The sequence below is a fragment of the Macaca fascicularis genome, chromosome 17 (genome assembly GCF_037993035.2).
Source record: "Macaca fascicularis isolate 582-1 chromosome 17, T2T-MFA8v1.1".
NCBI lineage: Eukaryota > Metazoa > Chordata > Mammalia > Primates > Cercopithecidae > Macaca > Macaca fascicularis.
The window spans coordinates 103894194-103913053 of record NC_088391.1 but is presented as its reverse complement, the minus strand read 5'-3'; the positions used below and the strand labels follow the sequence as shown (position 1 = coordinate 103913053).

Here is an 18860-nt window from a genome sequence, read left to right as displayed (position 1 = left end):
CGAGGAGCGATGGAAACACCGTGCCGTCCACGCGCATCTCACACCCGAATATCACAGCTGAGGAGCGATGGAAACACCGTGCCGTCCACACGCATCTTACACCCGAATATCACAGCTGAGGAGCAATGGAAACACCGTGCCGTCCACACGCATCTTACACCCTTCCTCTTCCGAATATCACAGCCGAGGAGCAATGGAAACGCTGTGCCGTCCACGCGCATCTCACACCCTTCCTCTTCCAAGTATCACAGCTGAGGAGCAATGGAAACACCATGCCGTCCATGCTGGCTGCAGCCTGAGGAGGCCACGGGCTCGGGGGTTACTCCTGTGAGCAGTGTTAACCAGCTCTGATTCAGGGTCTTCCCAACCCTCAAGGGACACACGGAGTTGAGGCCTGATCTGCTGCTAACTCGCCATGCGCCAAGTGGGTAGCAATCTCTCTAGCTTTAGTTTCCACATCTATAGAGAACAGGCAAGACTGTTATCTCTGAGGTCATTACCAGGGTGAAACTTACCTGACCTTATTATCTTGTGTTACCGCACATTCCAGCCAGGAGGGCCCTGGGAGCAAGGTGTTGAGACACCACCGTGGGAAACGGCTCCAGGAAAGGCCACAGGGGCACAGGTGAGAGGAAGAAACTTCCCGTTCAACATGGGACCTGTGCACGCATCAGAAGCCCCACCTGCAGGCACATCCAGGTCAGAATCTGTGGGTCAGCAAGCCCCCAGGTGGCTGCATGCGCACTGGAGGTCAGGAGGCACAGGAGGTCAGGAGGCACTGGAGGTCAGGAGGCACTGGAGGTCAGGTGGCACTGACAGGAGGCCCCTTGGCACCCCCGGCTTCCTCTGCACTAGGACCCCAGCCTCAAATACCGCCTCTTCAGCTGTCTTCTTCTTCCTCTTCTAAGACACATTCTCCTGAAATCCCACAATACAAGCCACAGGGTAGAGGCACATCTACATTACACCCTGCCTCACCCAGCAGCCCCTGAAGGGCTCGGAACGCTGCAGGTGCTCAACAGGTGTTTGCAGTTAGGACAGAGAAGATACAAGACAGAAGTAAATGAAACTCCAACCCCAATGACTCTATGAACGATCTAGAGAGAGGCAGAAACTGACAGATTCTTATGTGATCAAGTTGAAGGAACAGTTGAAGTCCGGCTAGAAGAGCAAGCGGTGACAAGGGAGAGAACTGAGCGGGCAGCTCTCCTCAGCACGACGCGTGACGCGGTTTCGGGGCCTCGGCGTTCCGAGTAGTTTCTAATCATATTTTTAGAAGTCCTAAGAGGGGCCTTCTGGCAAGTATTAACATTTCAAAAACCCAAGGAAATTATTTTCCCACCCAGAAGTGGGGTGTGCAAGCTAACCCACGTGGCAGGAGGCTCATCAGTTCAGAAAAGTGACTCCGGGTATCTCAGGCTGTTCTAAAGCTCGGCCAGATATTACACCTGAGTAATAAAAAGGGGAAAATAAACACATTGCTTAGTCATGTCTCCGTGAACCAGGGATGCCGTCTCCATGAACCAGGGTGGGGCCAGACTCCGAGGGTTCCCGCTGGGACAGCAGCACAGGCTCAGCAACGGGTGAGAGGAGGAGTTTGGACCGGGAGACCCTCGTCAGCGCCGAGACACCCGCACATCCCAGACACAGAAGGAACCCTGCCCAGTGCCACTCAATCGGGGTCAACAAGGAGTTTCATAGATGTCTCCTGAGTCCCAAACCAGTGTCCTTCCATCATCTGACTGTCACCACGCAGGGCAGCTGAGCACAACTTCCTAACAGGGAACGCCAGGCTCCTGCCGAGCCCCCGAGTCTACACCACCAAGCAGGCACTTCAGAACCGGGTGCAAACCCTCGGAAGCGCCACTGAGATGACAGCAGCCCTGATGAAGCACGTTCTCACGCTGCTTACAATTATCTTAACGTTACGTTATACAATATTATTTTTTATTAACTGTGAATACTGTAGTGGAGAAAAATACAAACTATGAAAACACAGGGCCAGAAGACACCGGAGTCTTCTAGATCCCTCACTGTATAGGAGAGGAAGCACATGTCCAGGCAGTAAGTACCTTGTTGAGGCTCTGCCGCATAGCCAGAATGTCGCCCTCCCACCTCCCCTAGGGTCTGCCCTAAATTGCCCTTTGCTGTAAACGTCTCTAAATTACACACACACAGATACACACACACACACACACACACGCCCATGCTGCACCATGAAACGGAGGCCTCATGTTTTTATGGAGACTCGTGGGACGCTGGTGAGACAGGGCACTGGACAGCCACACCTCCTTACCCCCCATAACAGGCTCCTCCACAGGCCGGGCAGCCACGCGGCCCACGCCCCCTCATCCTCCCCCCATAACACTCCCTCCACAGGGTTAACGGCAAGGATGGCACCGCTTTTCCTTGGGACCCAGGAGAGTGGTGACTTCTCTTTAATCACTGAGCTTAGAAATTAACAATTTACAAGAAATATAAAAAGATGCCAAGTACCTGGAGAACACCCTAAAGTTAATTCGGAACGCCTTATGAGGCTGTGTGTCTTCAGGAGTGTTCACAGGACAGGGAGAGCAATGAGAAGATGGACAAATGGAGCTTTTAGTGGAAAAACAGAAGGGTAAAGAAAACAAAAAGTTCTAGGTAAGAGGATGAACTGAGGAAGCAAATGGCACGAGAGTATAAAGGAAAACATGCCAGTGAGATCAGAGTGAACTTCTGAAAGTAAACACAAGATTTTAAAAGAAAAGTTTATTTTTCCTTATAATGACAAAGTATTGACAGCTTATTACAGAAAATTTGGAAAATATGGAGAAGAAACCAGAAGTCACCATGGTTACCCGGCACGTTTATTTCCCACTTTCCCCCATGTGCTGGTGCTGCTTTTACATCGCCGCGGTCGTCGTTTATTTCCCACTTTCCCCCATGTACTGGTGCTGCTTCTACATCGCCGTGGTCACATTACATGCTCCTGCTTTCCCTCAAGTTTAGCATTCTAACCGATAGTTTGCTTTGCTGCTGATGCTCCTGCGACTTTGCAGTGGCTGCCTAACACTCCATCAGCAGTCATGCCACAGTTCAACTGGCCGTTAGACACTCGGGACTGGTTCCACTGTTTCTTAAATATTTACAATGAGGAGGTGAAACCTTTTGTGGCTAAATTTTTAAAAAACTTATGTTTGATTCTTTCCTTTGGAGAGAGACCTAGAAGAACTACTGGGCGCATATGCACATCTTAAAGCTCTAAGGTCAAACTGCTAGACAGCTTTCCAAAAAGAGTGTACAAATCCAAAGAGCTGGAGAAAATCTCCACAATCTATACATCCGACAAACGACTAATATCCAGAATCGACAAAGAACTCAAAAAAGTCAGCAAGAAAAAAAAGAAACAATCCTATCCAAAAGTGGGCTAAGAACATGAATAGACAATTCTCTAAAGAAGATAGGCAAATGGCCAACAAACATAAAAAATGCTGAACATCACTAATGATCAGGGAAATGCAAATCAAAACTACAATGTGATACCATCTTACTCCTCCAAGAATGGCCATAACCAAAAAATGAAGAGATGTTGGCAGGGATGTGGTGAAAGGGGAACACTTCTGCTCTGCTGGTGGGAATGTAAACTAGTACAACCACTAACGCAAACAGCGTGGAGGTTCCTCAGAGAACTAAAAGTAGATGTACCATTTGATCCAGCAATCCCACTTCTAGGGGAAAAGAAGTCATTATGTGAAGAAGATACTTGCATACACATGTTTAGAGCAGCACAATTTGCAATTGCAAAAACATGGAACCAGCCCAAATGCCCACCAATAAAAAATGTGGTATTATATATACCATGGAATACTACTCAGCCATAAAAAGGAGCAAAATAGGGGTATTTGCAGCAACCTGGATGCAACTGGAGACCATTATTTTTTTTTTTTTTTTTGAGACAGAGTCTCGCTCTGTCGCCCAGACTGGAGTGCAGTGGCTGGATCTCAGCTCACTGCAAGCTCCGCCTCCCGGGTTCACGCCATTCTCCTGCCTCAGCCTCCCGAGTAGCTGGGACTACAGGCGCCCGCCACCTCGCCTGGCTAGTTTTTTGTATTTTTTAGTAGAGACGGGGTTTCACTGGGTTAGCCAGGATGGTCTCGATCTCCTGACCTCGTGATCCACCCGTCTCGGCCTCCCAAAGTGCTGGGATTACAGGCTTGAGCCACTGCGCCCGGCCTGGAGACCATTATTCTAAGTGCAGTAACTCAGGAATGAAAAATCAAACATCCTATGATCTCACTCCTAAGCGGGAGCTAAGCTACCAGGACACAAACGCGTAAGAATGACACACTCGACTTCGGGGATTGGGAGAAAGGGTGGGGGGTGGTGAGGGATAAAAGACTACACATTGGGTGCACCGTACACTGCTCTGGTGATGGGTGTACCAAAATCTCACAAATCACCACGAAAGAATTTATTCATGTAACCAAACACCACCTGTTCCCAAAAAACCTATTGAAGTAAAAAAAATTAAAATTAAAAAAAAAATACAACACGAGAGGGCTGAGTGATTAGGCAAACCAGACACTGTAAATTAAGTCACTTTGTTTAAAATGACCAAGTCTTTCATGGAAAAAAAACCAACAAAACAAAAAGGGTATACAGCTGTGATTCTCATGAATCTGGTTCAAGAATGCCTATTACAGCTCATATCCGCTTAAAAACTTTTGCTAAGTTGATATTAGTTTTCCAGCTAGCACTGTAGGCAAAATGGTATCTGATCTTAATTCACAGGGTTCTTTTTTGTTACCAACAGTGTTCATTTTCTCTCTCCCCACCCTAGCCTTTCATCAGCTACTTTCCCCTTCTGTGCGTGTCTGTGGAAAAACAAAGTGTTTTTTAATTAACTCACTTCCAATTTACAAAGTTTCTTCTAGGGTAACACGCTGAATATGCAACCTTTATGACATCTGACCCTCTAACAGACTTGCCACCTTCTGGGAGGGACCATCTGTTAAAGTCCACACACGTTACTTTCCAGATCCCTCCTGAAGTTAGGCACGAGAAGCCTAATGCCAATTCTTCATTGAATTTCTACGCTTTCAAACCTGATGTTCTTCATCTCTCTGAATTTGTTTCAAAAATAACATCAAACTGAAATACCATATTCTATTCTAAAAACATTTAATTTGATAGTGAATTCATCAACAAATGTTAAAAGTATATGAACCAAAACCACATGATGTGAAGTCCCTTAGAGGCAGTAATGGGTTGATGAGGTCCTTACCTTTCTTAGCTTTTCTGGAGAAAATTCTAGGCCAACAAGAAAAAGAGTAAAAAACACCCCAAATTCTCCTAATGTCTCCACTTGCACAATAGACTGAAAAACACACAAAAAAATCAAACCATATAATTTTACAGGTTTAACATATTAAGTATACTTAACTAAACAATCATGTCCTAGTATGCCTGGTGGAAGTATCCAAAACACACACACACACACACACACAGTAATCACACAGTATACTTCTTCCATTAACCACTTCTCCCTTTGGCTAGTATGTGCTCTGATTTTTATCTTGGTCTATTTATAATTACATTATTTTCCATGATTTAGCTGATTTATTAAGAATTATAATTTTTACAGCATCCAGTTGTATATATTACTCAGGTATTTCAACTTATTTCTTGGTTTATGAGCACCTTTGCTATTAAGAAAAAGAAGGAAAGAAATTTGTATTTGCTTTTATTTGCAAAGGGCAGGAAGTGATTTTTCACCTCTGGTGTTTCATACTTGAATCACGTGAAAAAGACCTACTCCAAAAACCAAATTGAAATAGCCGTTCTTCCCAGAGGCCATTCTGCCAAAGCGAGCCCTGTCCTGGGAGCCCCCACACGTGGGCTTGCAGCTCCCCTGCCAGCCAGCTGCTCCCCAAGCCCAGGGTGCTGGGCGCGCTCCTCTTCACCAGCCGGGGCTGGAGCTCCTCAGACTCCTCCTGCCGCCCTGCAGTCTGGAGAAAGCCCTGGGGCTCCTGGGCCTGGTCCCAGGCTCCACCAGCAGCAGAGGGAAAAAGGCTTGGAGGGAGCAGGCTGCACTTCTCCCCGTCCCACCCCTTGACACGCCTCCCCACGGTGGGACTCACGGCACCCACTCTGGCACCCGCTCTCCACGCTGCTCGCACTGTGAGTGTTGCGGGGAGACAGTTGGAAGCTCAGGAACCTTTCCTCCCTGTCAGAAGTGCCATCAGCGTGACGGGGCCTAGCAAACAGCCCCACTGCCCGCTGCCTCGACTGGGGCTCATCGACTTTCCCATGTGTTGTGAGTGAGATGCTTAAAGATAGTTAGTGGGCCGGGCATGGTCAATGGGCTCACACCTGTAATCTCAGCACCCTGGGAGGCCGAGGTGGGCAGATGACGAGGTCAGGAGTTCAAGACTGACATAGTGAAACCCCGTCTCTACTAAAAATACAAAAAATTAGCCAGGTGTGGTGGTGCGCACCTGTAATCCCAGCTACTCAGGAGGCTGAGGCAGGAGAATCACATGAACCCGGGAGGTGGAGGTTGCAGTGAGCCAAGATTGCATCATTGCACTCCAGCCCGGGTGACAGTGCGAGACTCTGTCTCAAAAAAAAAAAAATACAGTGAATGCAGCACTTTGGTTGTATTCGGCACATGAAGGGCAGTCTGAACAACCTGGCCCAGCATGTTACTGGAAATGGACTCCTTAAAACTAACAGAAACGAGCAGGGTCGTTGTCTCCAGTAACACCGCCCCTTCAGTAACAGGCACAGCGACTTCCTGAGGGTTCAGAGACTTCCCATGACACCTGAAAGGACATCTTCTTTGAAATGGTTTATACAAAACTGGTATCTTCATTAATCACATTCAACACTTTTTAGTCTTCAGGAATTCTCTTTTTATGTTCTGTTAAACAGATACCAAAACAACTAAATTTTGTTCTTACCTTAATACTATTCAGTCCTGAAGGTCCTAGAAGTACACCACAAATAATATAACCAAACATTGTAGGCAATCCTATGGCTGTACATAGCCAGCCACAAGGCAAGGACAGCATTCCTATGGTAACAATGTCCTGAAGAAGAATCAAATAAATAAGAAACGTGTAAGATAACATGATAGGAAGAGGGCTGGCTGGCTGAGACGCAGAACAGGACGTAGTTCCCTGATTTCATCTGATGGGAATGAAGGGCGAAGACAAAACCACCGATTTTCCTCATGCTGAGGGTTCCAGAGAAGCTGAAAACATGAAGAGTGTATTCTGGGAATAGATGGAGTGAGTTTTTCATGGCCTAAAGATTACAGTCACCCCTTAGCATCCTTGGGACAGTGGTTCCAGGATCCTCCCCAGCCCCCGTACCAGGATCCTCAGATGCTAAGTCTCTGATTCCAAACGGAATGGTATGTGCATGTAACCCAGCACATCCTCCTGTATACTTTAAAGCACCTCTAGATTACTCATGATGCCTACACAATGGAAATTGTTGTCATATTTTGTTTGTATTTTTTATTGTCTTGTTATTCTTCAGTCTTTTTTCTGAATATTTTCATCCATGGTTGGTTGAACTGAGGATGCAGAGCACGTGGATGCTGACTGTCTAGCAAACTTTTTGTTTTGCTTAAGCCCCTTAAGAGTGTTCTAAGAATTCTGAGTCCTAGAATTCCACTGAGTTTTCTAATCTGGGAGACTCTCAGTGCTGGTGTCCAAATTGTAATTCACATGGCTTCGCCATGACGGGTGCAGGCAGGATCTTTAGTGGGTGCTGGCACTGCTGCGCCTGCAGCCCTGAAGGTCAGCAAGGAGCAGGATACTTACAGTCTCAAAACCTCTCCCTAGAAATTGCCTATTCATTACAAAGGGAGAAAGAATAGCCTTACAGAGATCTCCGCCCCTTCTTGGAGGGCCCTGACAGCATCACTCGGCAGCCCCAGTCCTCACGGAACCCACTCCATCGTGTCCACCTCTCTCTCTGGCTGGTCCTCTTCCTCTGGCCTGAAACAGCACCATCTTTGAGCCTAGATTCTCTGGCTTGGTTTCTGCTCCTGTACAAACCTCCAGTCTCTGCTGGAGACCTGACAGTATACACAGTGTACCAAGCTTCCCTGAGGGGCTGCACCTGTCATGGCCAAGCCACTCCCTCCTGAGTGACCACCCGAACCACGATGCTCTCAGCTTCAAGTACCTCCCTGCATAGCCTTTGTCTAGACCGAGTTCCGGGGAGGAAACAGGTCTGAATCCAGTTCCATCTGGAAGGCCAGGCACTGCTGAATGGGTTTTCATGCTCTGTACCCCAGGGTTACATGAAGCCACATACAACTCCTTAGCCAAGACCTCTCTGCCTTTTAAGGATTTTTAATTTTAGTGAAAACGGTTTTTAGATGACTAAAGTTTTAATCCCATTACAGTAACTCCTAATTTCAAAGTCTTCCAAATTCCCCAAGACAAAATTAACTTTCATTTTAAATATTAAAGTATCTTATTCCTTTAGAAAAAAAAAATAGAAATTAAGGGAAGATGCCTCAAATCACAGAAAATGCAGGGAATTCTAGTAAAATCTGTTAGACGGAAGGCTGTGCACCTCAGTATCATGTTCGGAGGATAAAGCTTGGTCGTACTGACACCATGAACCCGGAAGTAGGGGAAAGGTGGGCATCCCGCCATGACTCACTACCTTTATAAAGTGGTGATCCGCACGGGGGATGGTTGAGTCTCTGGGCTTGGTCAGAATATACTGGTTGTTCTGGGAGTCAATCAGCATGCTAAGGCCCAAGTCGTCCTCCACTTCTCGTTTTGTTATATTTTGCTTAGAATTGGCCTCTTCTTCCTCCACCCTCAGAACTGCCTCAAAATTGACCCCCTTGACCTGCAAGAATAATAGTATTATGCAATTAAAATCCATTAAATGCTTTCAATTTTTAGGGAATGAATGCTACACAGAAGAATGTTAAAAATGTATCAATCAATGTTCATTAGCAGTGAATTATGACTTTTCAATTAAAGAAGTAATTTAAGAATGGATAGGTTTAGGATTTCTGCTACTTTCCAAGATCTAGTTTACCATTCTTTTTTTTTTTTTTTCTTTTTTTTTTTTGAGACGGAGTCTCGCTCTGTCACCCAGGCTGGAGTGCAGTGGCGCGATCTCGGCTCACTGCAAACTCCGCCCCCCCGGGTTCATGCCATTCTCCTGCCTCAGCCTCCCAAGTAGCTGGGACTACAGGCACCTGCCACCTCGCCCAGCTAGTTTTTTGTATTTTTTTTAGTAGAGATGGGGTTTCAGCATGTTAGCCAGGATGGTCTCGATCTCCTGACCTTGTGATCCGCCCGCCTCGGCCTCCCTAAGTGCTGGGATTACAGGCTTGAGCCACCGCGCCCGGCCTAGTTTACCATTCTTTCAAGAAATTCATAGCCCTTAAAATACTTAGGAGTTCTCCTCTAATTCCATAATTAGTAGATTTTTAAAACACCTTGTTTCTTCTACTCTATTTTTATTCTCTCCGGTTTCTTCTCTAATCTTTTTCTGATTTGTTTTTATTACCCAACCCTTTCATGAGTCCTCATCAAGACCCACAGTCAATTTTCACCATCAGTCCCACTTTTTTTCTTAGAATCTTAAACATGCTACAACAAAAGAGCAGCCTGAATTCCTGCTTCACAGATGAAGATCATTTTCTGTAAGAAGTTCACTGTTCCCGTTACAGGTGTTCAAACCAAAGCAACTCCATCTTGAACACAAGCAGCGCGAAATGAGGATGAAACCTACTGGGCTGCATTTCAGGGACAGGCATTCTTAGTCACAGGATGAGACAGGAGGTTGGCAAGATTGGTATCACAAAATACAGGCCACAAAGACTCTGCTGACAAAACAGGATGCAGTAAAGAAGCCGGCCAAAACCCACCAAAACCAAGAAGGCAATGAAAGTGGCCTCTGGTTGTCCTCACTGCTCACTGTACATAATTAGAATCTATTAGCATGTGAAATGACACTCCCACCAGCGCCATGACAGCTTCCAAATGCCATGGCAACATCTGGAAGTTACCCTATGTGGTCTAAAACAGGAGGAACCCTCCATTCTAGGAAATGCCACCCCTTTCCCAGAAAATTCATGAATAACCAACTCCTGGCTTAGCATGTAATCAATAAATAATCATAAAAATAGCCCTCAGGGCTGCTCTGCCTATGGAGTTGCCTTTTTTGTTGTTTCTTTACTTTCTTAATAAACTTGCTTTCACTTTACTCTATGGACTCGCCCTGATCCAAGAACTCTCTCCTGGGGTCTGGATTGGGACCCGTTTCTGCTAACGTCCCAGTAGATCAGCATTAAAACCCACTGTCCAGGCTGTCCTGAGACCAGAGGCCCAGTGTCCCAATCCATCTGGCCTCTGGAAAATGCAGACAAGCTGCTGAGGAGCGGAACTGACTGTCGGTGTTAAAGTAAAGGATAATTAGCTGACTTCTACAAGACCAAATTATTTTCTCTATGACTGAGAAGCGTCTTAGTTTGTCTTCATTTTCAATCTACACTAAAAACATACATGTGAACAATTTCAACAACACGTCTTCCGATCAGCGAGCGGCTCGGGGGTGAAGCAGCAGCTGTTTGGGAACGCTTACTGATTTGTTGTCGTCGAAAGCGTGTTCCTCTATCTCTTCCTCCAGACGATCTGCTGCCTTTCTTACATCTTCAAGAATCTCGTCGAGCATGGATAAACTTTGGTTTTGATGTTGCATATTTTTAAGGGCTTCAACTTGATGTTTTTCTGCTGCTAGAAGTTCCATATATTCTGTTTCTTCCTAATCATTTGCAAGAAAAGAAGAGTGAGCTATATTAAGAAATAAGCTATGACATGACTTTCTTAATCAGTCCTCCTGCTTTCTTTGTCAAATGTCCCTGTTCATACGTCAATAACTTAACTCTGGTCAGCTAGGGAAGTCACGTGTCCTAGTTATTCAAACACAACTGAGCTTAACCAAATGTTTAGGGAAAGTTTTTCGTGTATGTACATGAATACACGTAAGAAACATTTGTTACACAAAAGTAAATGTAGTATCTGTAGGTCATCCATCCACACTAAACTCATTGACTCAATAGTGACTGTGCTCCAGGCCTATCGTGTGTGAGTGCAGCAGTACTTTAAAACCAGATGTGAGACCTGAATGTGGAACTACCACCTAAATTCAATGCACAGTCAAATTCAAGTTACAAGGGAAAACTGTTCCAAAACACATGTAGAAACCAACAGCATTAATCATTTGAAGAACTGATGGGTGATGCTGACAATAGAATTTAGTAATGTATTTTACACAACTATATTTTATCAATAACCTTACTTTTAAACATTTATTCTTAGCTAAAGGGGTGGGACATAGGCCAGAGCAGAGAGGACCAGAGTCTAGAAGAACATCACTGCCTCAATTACCAAGTAGTCACGAGACATCATCTGATGCCACTGACAAAGAGCTGCAGGTCTCACACAGCTGAGGTCTCACACAGCTGCAGGTCTCACACATAGCTGCAGGTCTCACACAGCTGACGTCTCACACAGCTGAGGTCTCACACAGCTGACGTCTCACACAGCTGACGTCTCACACAGCTGCGGGTCTCACACAGCTAGGTCTCACACAGCTGCGGGTCTCACACAGCTAGGTCTCACACAGCTGCGGGTCTCACACAGCTGCAGGTCTCACACAGCTGAGGTCTCACACATAGCTGCAGGTCTCACACAGCTGAGGTCTCACACAGCAGGTCTCACACATAGCTGCGGGTGTCCCACAGCTGCAAGTGTAACACACAGCTGTAGGTCTTGGACAGCTGAGGTCTCACACAGGTGCAGGTCTCATACAGCTGCAGGTCTGGCACACAGCTGGTCTCACACAGTTGCTGGTCTCACACAGCTGCAGGTCTCACACCGCTGCATGCCTAACACACAGCTGGTCTCACACAGCTGCAGGTCTAACACACAGCTGGTCTCACACAGCTGCAGGTCTAACACACAGCTGGTCTCACACAGCTGCAGGTCTAACACACAGCTGGTCTCACACACAGCTGGTCTCACTCAGCTGCAGGTCTCACACACAGCTACAGGTCTCGCACACAGCTGGTCTCACAGAGCTGCAGGTCTCACAGAGCTGCAGGTCTCACACAGCTGGTCTCACACGCAGCTGGTCTCACTCAGCTGCAGGTCTCACACACAGCTACAGGTCTCGCACACAGCTGGTCTCACAGAGCTGCAGGTCTCATAGAGCTGCAGGTCTCACACAGCTGGTCTCACACAGCTGGTCTCACTCAGCTGCAGGTCTCACACACAGCTGTAGGTCTTGCACACAGCTGGTCTCACAGAGCTGCAGGTCTCACACAGCTGGTCTCACACAGCTGGTCTCACTCAGCTGCAGGTCTCACACACAGCTGTAGGTCTTGCACACAGCTGGTCTCACAGAGCTGCAGGTCTCACACAGCTGGTCTCACACAGCTGGTCTCACTCAGCTGCAGGTCTCACACACAGCTGTAGGTCTTGCACACAGCTGGTCTCACAGAGCTGCAGGTCTCACACAGCTGGTCTCACACAGCTGGTCTCACACAGCTGGTCTCACTCAGCTGCAGGTCTCACACACAGCTGTAGGTCTTGCACACAGCTGGTCTCACAGAGTTGCAGGTCTCACAGAGCTGCGGGTCTCACACAGCTGGTCTCACACAGCTGGTCTCACTCAGCTGCAGGTCTCACACACAGCTGTAGGTCTTGCACACAGCTGGTCTCACAGAGCTGCAGGTCTCACACAGCTGCAGGTTTGATGCACAGCTGCAGGTCTAGCAGACCTGACACACAGCTATAGGTGTAGCACACAGCCGGGGGCCTATCACAGAGCTGCAGGTTTGACTGACATACAACTGCAGATCTGATACGTAGCTGCAGGTCTATCACACAGCTGCAGGTCGAGCACGTGACTGGAGGGCTAGTATAGCTGGTTTACCAGCACCTGGAGAATCTCGGCACAGGAAATAATAACTAGTGTATGTTAAAATACTGTTGATGTGTTATGAACTGTGCATATTGGTAGCCAATGTTACTCAAACTCATGTTTTTTCTCTACAATAAAACCACCACACATCTGGACCCTACCAATGGATCTTCATGTCTCCACTATACACAGGGTCACAGCAGCTCATGCACATATCACACAGGGAAGACAAATAAATCAGTATTATTGAAAACCTTGATTTATCCATTTGCCTGATGATATTTCTCCCCTCCAAAATATATTTTGGTAAAAAAAGTTTAATGTCTGTATTTTCTCTCATGTTGATGCTGTGTAATAATACCACAGGTTTTTCTATGAAGATGACACAATACTTTACACATTGAAAGGGCCTGGGAGGCTGAGGCGGGAGAATGGCGTAAACCCGGGAGGCGGAGCTTGCAGTGAGCTGAGATCCGGCCACTGCACTCCAGCCTGGGCTACAGAGCGAGACTCCGTCTCGGAAAAAAAAAAAAAAGGGCTTGGCATGATGCTTGCCATAGAAGAGGTACTCAAGAAATGATGGCTTTAAAAAATGTAAATAGATAATACAACATCTGATGCAATAAGTTCAGAAACTTCTCATCATTTTAAAAGCACCCTTGGTCAAAGTCCTTAATTTTAAATGCATACATTAGTTTAAAACTAATTTTAATATTTTTATCTTCGATGTATGACACTGAAGAAAAGTCAAACTTCACACTAAAAGGAACTCCTGTCAGAAACTCATCAAAATGCTGATTTAAGTTATATTTATTTCTACATCAGTTTACTAGGACAACTTGAGTAACTTTTTGAATTACCAGGGGATTTCTCCATAGAGAAAAGTATGAGAGTGGCTCCTAGAAGTAAGAACTACAGTATTATGCAAAAGAAAAGATTCTCCCTCACATGAGAGACTTTTCTAGATGTGATTTCCTATGAAAGACAACACCTGAGAGGCATCAGCCGCACTCACACCTTCCCTTCCCATCTGCTCCCACAGCTCCAGGTGGGTCCTCTCTAGGATGCGGATGTGGGCATGCACTCTCCCTCTCTCTTCACCTCTCTCTCTCTCTCCCTCCCTCCCTCCTTTCCTCCCTCCCTCTCCCTCTCTAGGACTGACCTTTATTGCAGCCTCTCTCAGGGCCTCCAGGCGCTGCCGGCTGCTCTCCTTCATGTTCACCACATCTTTGTAATCCCCCTGCAGGGCTCTCTGCAGTCCATAGATGGCTTGGAACACGGAATTTTCACTTTCATTCAACTCTTTCTGGAAAATTTCAAATGTGTGCACCTGAAACAGTTTCTCTTCATCTGACAGGCCCACGTCTTTCTCCACTGCTCCAATTGCATTTTTCAGTTTGTTCAGAACTGCATTCTTCTGGCGGAGAAGCCCTGAGAGCTTCCTGCAGCTGTCCCGGACCCACTGGCGGCTCTGAGTGGCGGTCGCCCCTCGCCCGCGGTGCAGTTTGATCACACGCTGCGCCACCTCCTCGTGCTCCACAGGCTGCACTGCCCAGGGAAGGACCGGAAACAGCACCCAGAAGAAGCTTCTTCCCAACACCTTCATGATGCGGGGTCGGAGGGCAGCGTACGGCAATCCACAGGTCTCTGCCCCGGTGAGCTTGCATTTCAGATACACATTTCAGCTGAAAAACAGTTATTGTCACATATAAACAACGATTCATTACTAGTGATCGAAATATTAAATAATCAGATCCGGAAAACTGATACCTTTCTGAAGAAAATACCATTTTTCCTAGATAAATATCAACATCTAAACTATCGCACTGAGATTAAAATCAAATACTGAATGCTGATGCACCTTGTATGGTGCCTTGTGAAGGGCTGAGATGATTAAAGGTCAGTTACATCTTTACAGAAAGGATTAAAGGTAATTTTTTTTTTTTTTGAGAACACAGCCTCGTATCTCTACAAACTCTACCAAGTCCAAAAGACAGAAAACAAGTCTATTTAAGAGAGTCCATGTTGGCCAGGTATGGTGGCTTATGCCTGTAATCCCAGCACTTTGGGAAGCCAAGGCAGGCAGATCACCTGAGGTCAGGAGTTTGAGACCAGCCTGGTTAACATGGTGAAACTCCGTTTCTACTAAAAATACGGGCCTGGTGGCACACGCCTGTAATCCCAGCTACTCAGGAGGCTGAGGTAAGAGAATCGCTGGAACCCGGCAGGCAGAGGTTGCAGTAAGCCCCAGATCACACCATTGTACTCCAGCTTGGGTAACAAGAGCAAAACTCCAGTTCAAAAAAAAAAAAAAAAAAAAAAAAAAAAAGAGACAGCATGTTATCAATACCATCAACTTCCCCTCACAGGTCAGAGGGCTGCCTGGGGACATCACGCTCAACATCACTCCAGAAACGAAATCTTCTGAGCTAATGTTAGCTCTGTAGGCTTCCTAAAATCATTTGAAATTTTGCCACATTTCCAAAGTCAGTCTACAGTCAAGTGCTACCAAGATGTCAAGAATTAAATAAATAAATATATATATGTATGTCACAATACCTGGATCTCTAGAACTTTCTGTTATCATCCCAATTCAGTCTCCTTCTCTTTCTTTCTTTAGGAAGACCTAAAACAATATATATTAATTCATTCTGGCAAGGAATAGCACAGACAGAAACCTGCTTTCTGAACATTACTGCTTGGGGAATGCGGACGGTTTCAGCGTGGCTGCAGCCGTGGCGTCCGGGTGGTGATGAGCAAGGGCAGGGCAGGGTGCCCAGACAGGAGCACTGTTTGGAAAGCAGGTGGAGACAGCAGCCAGCAAAGGTCACTAAGGCAGAATGAGCTTAGAGGCGGGAAACTGAGACTGTGGAAGGAAGGAGTAATAAACTAGTCAGTGGAATTTGGCCTCTAGGAGCTCACCAGTCACAAGGAGCCAAAAAAGGCAATAAAACCAACACCTACCACTTACGCAGATTTACGGTTTAAAGCAAACAACAACAAAATATTAACCTAACCATTCTTCATAGCAGCATCCAATGGAATGTTAGTCAGGAATTCCTACTCAACCATCACATATTCCAAAGATTCCCCGACCTGGAAACCTGGTTACTAAAAGGTGTATCTATATATCTATACTTTCCACTGCTAACCCAAATTCTAATTGGTTTAATCCAGTTTCCCAGGCAAGGCAGGTTAGCTGCAGCAAAAGTAAGGACCAGGCATTTCCGGAGGCAGCATTCTGCCCAAACCACGAAATGGCAGAAAGAGACAAACCTGATGCAAAACAAACAGGAGAACTCAAAAAGCCTGGAGGCCAGACCACTCAGTGAGGGCCACGACAGGCGTCACTGATCAGAATCACAAGCAAAAGTCACCAAGAAAAGACTATATTCTGGCTAGAAAGTGTTCAATTTTAAAACATTCTTGGAGACTGACTCCCAAAAGGTGAAGCACACTCCACGAAGAATTCGCTTACCTAGAACAGGTAACTTCCTACATGGTAGAATAAACGATAATGTGCTGTTCCAATCACTCAATGTTATGTTAGTTTCAATACAACTTTAAGTACACGTGTACAACTTAAGCACACATTTACCACCTTAAAAACAAACAATGAGGCAATCATTTAGTCACGCCTAGCCATATAGCTGAGCTGTTATTTTAATGACTCACTCAATTGCTAAGCTTCTCTCGGTTGGTCCAAGGGAGCTAAAGAAATCAACAGCTACTTCAGAAGTGCACTTTTAGTATTTTCCAGAACCAAGACAGAAATCTGAGATGCTTAGCTCATACTTCCCAGTTCCCCAAAAAAATCCCAAAAAGTGATTCTTTGACGGATTTTATGCTTCAGAAAAATAAGTTTCCACACAGCTCATGTGTGAATGACACCTCTATGTTCATTTCTGGTTCCTTCCTCAATCAGGTTCCTAAAATCAGTTGTCCCTCTAAGGGACCTATTAATTTTTATGAGAAATCTTTGAGGATTTTAGTTGTAGTTATACTAAAATATCCCACTGAAACTTACTCATAACATGAAACAAATTATTTATGGACCCTTAAAATACAAATCACCCTTTATTCAAACTCATCTCATTTTACCTTCAAACTTGCCTCCAAAATCCTATGGACTACTAAATTGTAGCATGTTTTTTGAGTAAATTAGTAAACATCTTTAGCTGTTCTAATTATTAAAAAGACACTTTGGATTCCTGTAATGTGTTTTTTATTGTTGTTGTCTGAGACGGAATTTTGCTCTTGCCACTCAGGCTCAAGTGCAGTGTCATGATCTTGGCTCACTGCAACCTTTGCCTCCCGGGTGCAAGCGATTCTCCTGCCTCAGCCTCCCGAGTAGCTAGAATTACAGGTGCCCGCCACCACACACAGCTAATTTTTGTATTTTTAATAGAGATGGTGTTTCGCCATGTTGGCCAGGCTGGTCTCAAACGCCTAACCTCAGGTGATCCACCCGCCTAAGCCTCCCAAAGTGCTGGGATTACTTTTTTAATAATGAATTCTTAGAATTTCTGTATCTTGAGCTATTGATACACATAACAATGCGGATGTATCTCAAGGCTAAGTGAAAAAAAATCTCAATTTTATTGAGAAGACACATAGGCGTAGATTCACACTCACTAGTGCGTGTATAGGTGGTGTGATCTCAACAGGTCAGGGGATTTAATCAAAGAAAATTTCCTGCGTATACTATGGTTTTGCACGGTGCTACCATTGGAGAAAACAGGATAAAGGCACTCTGCAGGATTTCTCTGTATTACTCCTTACAACTTCATATGAATCTACAACCATCTCAAAATGAAAAGGTTTTCAAATTCTACCTAAGGCCGGGTGCGGTGGTTCATGCCACTGCTGTATTATGCCACAATTATCTGTATTCCCAGGGCTCTGGGAGGCTGAGGTGGGCGAATGCTTGAGGCCAGGAGTTAGAGACCAGCCTGGGTAACATAGCAAGACCCCGTCTTTATTAAAAATGAAATAATTAGTCGGGCGTGGTGCCCTCTGTGGCCCCAGCTCCTGGGGAGGCTGAGGCGGGAGAATCGCTTGAGCCTTGGACCAGCCCCTGCACTTCAGCCTGGGCGACAGCAAAACTCTGTTTCAACAACAACAAAAAAGCTTCAGAATATTTAAGTCAAGCCTGTAGGAAAAAAAGCCACAAATATTTCACTAAGTACTCCAAACATTAAGACACTCCTTTTGGAAAAACCGGTAAATAAGATAAATTTGGAAGACAGAACAATCAGAAAAACAGGCAGTGAATAAGGACCCGATGCGTAGCGATCTTGTTTCCCTGCGCAGGCGTCCACACCCCGCCTCATGGACAACACCAGGAGCCGTTAGGAGCCACAGGAGGGGCGCCAGGGACAGGGCTGCATCTCCGCCGCCGGCCCTGGAGGCCCCGAGTCCACCCGCGCGGCCAGGATGGGAACGCAGGTCCCATTCCAGGTTAGAACGTGGGCCTCGGCGAAGAGCGCCTGGGCAAGGCCTGGAGGAGCGGGACCCCAGGCCACAAAGACCACCCGACCCCGAGAGACAGCACTTGCAAGAGAAGGGGAGCCCCGGAAAGGGAGGGAAGGAAGGGGAGCCCCGAGGAAAGAGAGAGGGGAAGGGAGTCCCGGGGAGGGAAGGAAGGAAGGGGACCACTGGGAAGGGAGAAAGGGAAGGGGAGCCCCGGGGAGGGAGAGGGGAGGGAGAGAGGGGAGGGGAGCCCCAGGGAGGGAAGGAAGGAAGGAAGGAAAGGGACCACTGGGAAGGGAGGAAGGGAAGGGGAGCCCCGGGGAGGGAGAGAGGGGAGGGGAGCCCCAGGGAGGGAAGGAGGGAAGGAAGGAAGGAGGGAAGGAGGGAAGGAGGGAAGGAGGGAAGGAGGGAGGGAGGGAGGGAGGGAGGGAAGG

The 18860-nt window shown here is 46.4% G+C and overlaps 2 protein-coding genes across 40 annotated transcripts in view; one reads left to right on the top strand and one right to left on the bottom strand.

Moving 5' to 3' along the window:
• TMCO3 (transmembrane and coiled-coil domains 3) overlaps positions 1-18860 on the bottom strand; it is a 60535-nt gene that overhangs the window by 41046 nt on the left and 629 nt on the right. For 10 of the 38 annotated variants that reach the window (XR_012426619.1, XR_012426614.1, XR_012426615.1 and 7 more), the window contains exons 2-7: positions 15514-15580; positions 14117-14639; positions 10612-10791; positions 8671-8862; positions 6945-7073; positions 5267-5359 (exon numbers count right to left, since the gene is read on the bottom strand). Coding sequence is in view for 31 of the 38 variants with exons in the window: in XM_074021500.1 (XP_073877601.1) it covers positions 5267-5359; positions 6945-7073; positions 8671-8862; positions 10612-10791; positions 14117-14560 (1038 nt within the window). In the remaining 7 variants the exon portion in view is untranslated. Of the gene's footprint in view, positions 1-2736; positions 3711-5266; positions 5360-6944; positions 7074-8670; positions 8863-10611; positions 10792-14116; positions 14640-15513; positions 15581-18235; positions 18824-18860 lie in introns of those variants that run through there. The other 28 variants (XR_012426617.1, XM_074021505.1, XM_074021497.1 and 25 more) reach the window with 9 other exon arrangements.
• Positions 18281-18860, top strand: part of DCUN1D2 (defective in cullin neddylation 1 domain containing 2) — a 39027-nt gene continuing 38447 nt past the window's right edge. For both annotated transcript variants that reach the window (XR_012426632.1, XM_065533521.1), the window contains exon 1: positions 18281-18414. Coding sequence is in view for 1 of the 2 variants with exons in the window: in XM_065533521.1 (XP_065389593.1) it covers positions 18391-18414 (24 nt within the window). In the remaining variant the exon portion in view is untranslated. The remainder of the gene's footprint in view (positions 18415-18860) is intronic.